At 38.4% G+C, this 1952-nt stretch overlaps 1 protein-coding gene across 1 annotated transcript in view; it reads left to right on the top strand.

Annotated features, from left to right (window-relative positions):
- Window positions 1–1822, top strand: part of ZNF879 (zinc finger protein 879) — an 8838-nt gene extending 7016 nt beyond the window's left edge. The window contains exons 5-6 of the mRNA XM_008585251.1: window positions 148–1185; window positions 1435–1822. Of these exons, the coding sequence (XP_008583473.1) occupies window positions 148–1185; window positions 1435–1580 (1184 nt within the window). The 3' untranslated portion in view covers window positions 1581–1822. The remainder of the gene's footprint in view (window positions 1–147; window positions 1186–1434) is intronic.
- The last annotated feature ends 130 nt before the right edge of the window (window positions 1823–1952 follow it).

Below are 1952 nucleotides of genomic sequence, written 5' to 3'. Positions count from 1 at the left end.
TACCATCCTTTCTCTTTCTTTTGTCCTTCTTTTTCCCATCCTTTCCTAAGATTTTGAGGCTATATTTGTTAGCTGTCCTTTTATATTTTGATGTCATTTTTCTTTTTTCCCAGCATAACACAGACTTATATGTTCTGTTTATTTTAGGATGGGAGAGCTTGTTTGAAACCAGAGTTTCCAAAGAAGAAAATGAAGAAGACATGAAAAAGCTTATAGCCGATGGACCTTTTGACTTCAGCTTGGGAAAAACCTACATAAATGTGAACAAGTTAGAGAAGCGACAAGGCAAAAAGAACAAACTTGTCAGGAAAGTATTAATTACCATGAAAAAAACCTGTGTGAAGGAGAAGATCTTTAAAGGCATTGAACTTGGGAAGAATCTTGGTCTATCATCACTTATTAGAAAACCCAGAATTGTTTCTAGAGGAAGGAAACCTCGTTCACAGCAGTATTCAATTCTATTTAAACAACTGGGAGTCAACACAGTGCATAAATGTTATAAATGTAACATCTGTGGGAAAATCTTCCTCCACAGTTCTTCCCTGAGTAAACATCAAAGAATCCATACTGGAGAGAAGCTCTATAAATGTAAGGAATGTAGAAAAGCTTTCAGCCAAAGCTCTTCCCTAACTCAGCACCTGAGAGTTCATACTGGAGAGAAACCTTACGTGTGTAGTGAATGTGGGAAAGCCTTCAGTTTCACCACATCTCTTATTGGACACCAGAGGATGCATACTGGAGAGAGACCCTATAAATGTAAGGAATGTGGAAAAACTTTTAAAGGCAGTTCATCCCTTAATAATCACCAGCGAATTCATACTGGAGAAAAGCCCTATAAGTGTACTGAATGTGGAAGAGCCTTTAGTCAGTGCTCATCTCTCATTCAGCATCATAGAATTCATACTGGAGAGAAACCATATGAATGTAGTCAGTGTGGGAAAGCCTTTACTTCCATATCACGGCTAAGTAGACACCATCGAATTCATACTGGAGAGAAGCCCTTTCATTGCAACGAGTGTGGGAAAGTATTCAGTTATCATTCGGCCCTTATTATACATCAGAGAATTCACACTGGTGAGAAACCGTATGCATGTAAAGAATGTGGTAAAGCCTTCAGCCAAAGCTCAGCTCTTATACAGCATCAAAGAATTCACACTGGAGAAAAACCCTACAAATGTAATGAATGTGGGAAAGCCTTCTCCTGGATTTCACGGCTTAATATACATCACAGAACTCACACTGGAGAGAAACCATATAATTGTAAAGAATGTGGAAAAGCCTTTAGTTCCCACTCAGGAGTTAATACTCATCGAAAAATTCATACTGGAGAGAAACCTTATAAATGTCATGACTGTGAAAAAGCCTTCAACCAAAGCTCGGCTCTAATTCAGCACCAGAGAATTCATACCGGAGAGAAACCATTTAATTGTAAAGTATGTGGGAAAGCCTTCAGACAGAGTTCATCTCTTATGACACATATGAGAATTCATACGGGAGAAAAGCCTTATAAATGTAAAGAATGTGGGAAAGCTTTTAGTCAGAGCTCATCTCTTACTAATCATCAGAGGACTCATAATTGAGAAAAACTGTATATATACATGTGGGAAATCTTCCAACTGAAGTTCATTCCATACTAAATATCAAAGAATTCATCCTGGGGAGAAAGTGATGAATAGTTAATTGTGAGTGAAACTTCAGAAGTTAGACCTCATCAAACATCAGAGACTTTATGATGCAAGGCAGCCTTGGAAATATTAGGAAAGCTTCTGTGAAAATTTTTTTCATATGTTATTTGTTTGTTTTGGCAGTTGGCTAGTACAGGGATTGAACCCTGGACTTCACTTTTTTTTTTTTTTTGTCTTTTTCATGACCGGTAAGGGGATTGCAACCTTTGGTGTGGTGTCGCCCACACCACGCTCAGCCAGTGAGCGCACTGGCCATTCCTATATAGG

The sequence above is a fragment of the Galeopterus variegatus genome, unplaced genomic scaffold (genome assembly GCF_000696425.1).
Source record: "Galeopterus variegatus unplaced genomic scaffold, G_variegatus-3.0.2 Scaffold3506, whole genome shotgun sequence".
NCBI lineage: Eukaryota > Metazoa > Chordata > Mammalia > Dermoptera > Cynocephalidae > Galeopterus > Galeopterus variegatus.
The sequence above is the reverse complement of the archived record's forward strand: the minus strand, read 5'-3'. Positions and strand labels throughout refer to the sequence as shown.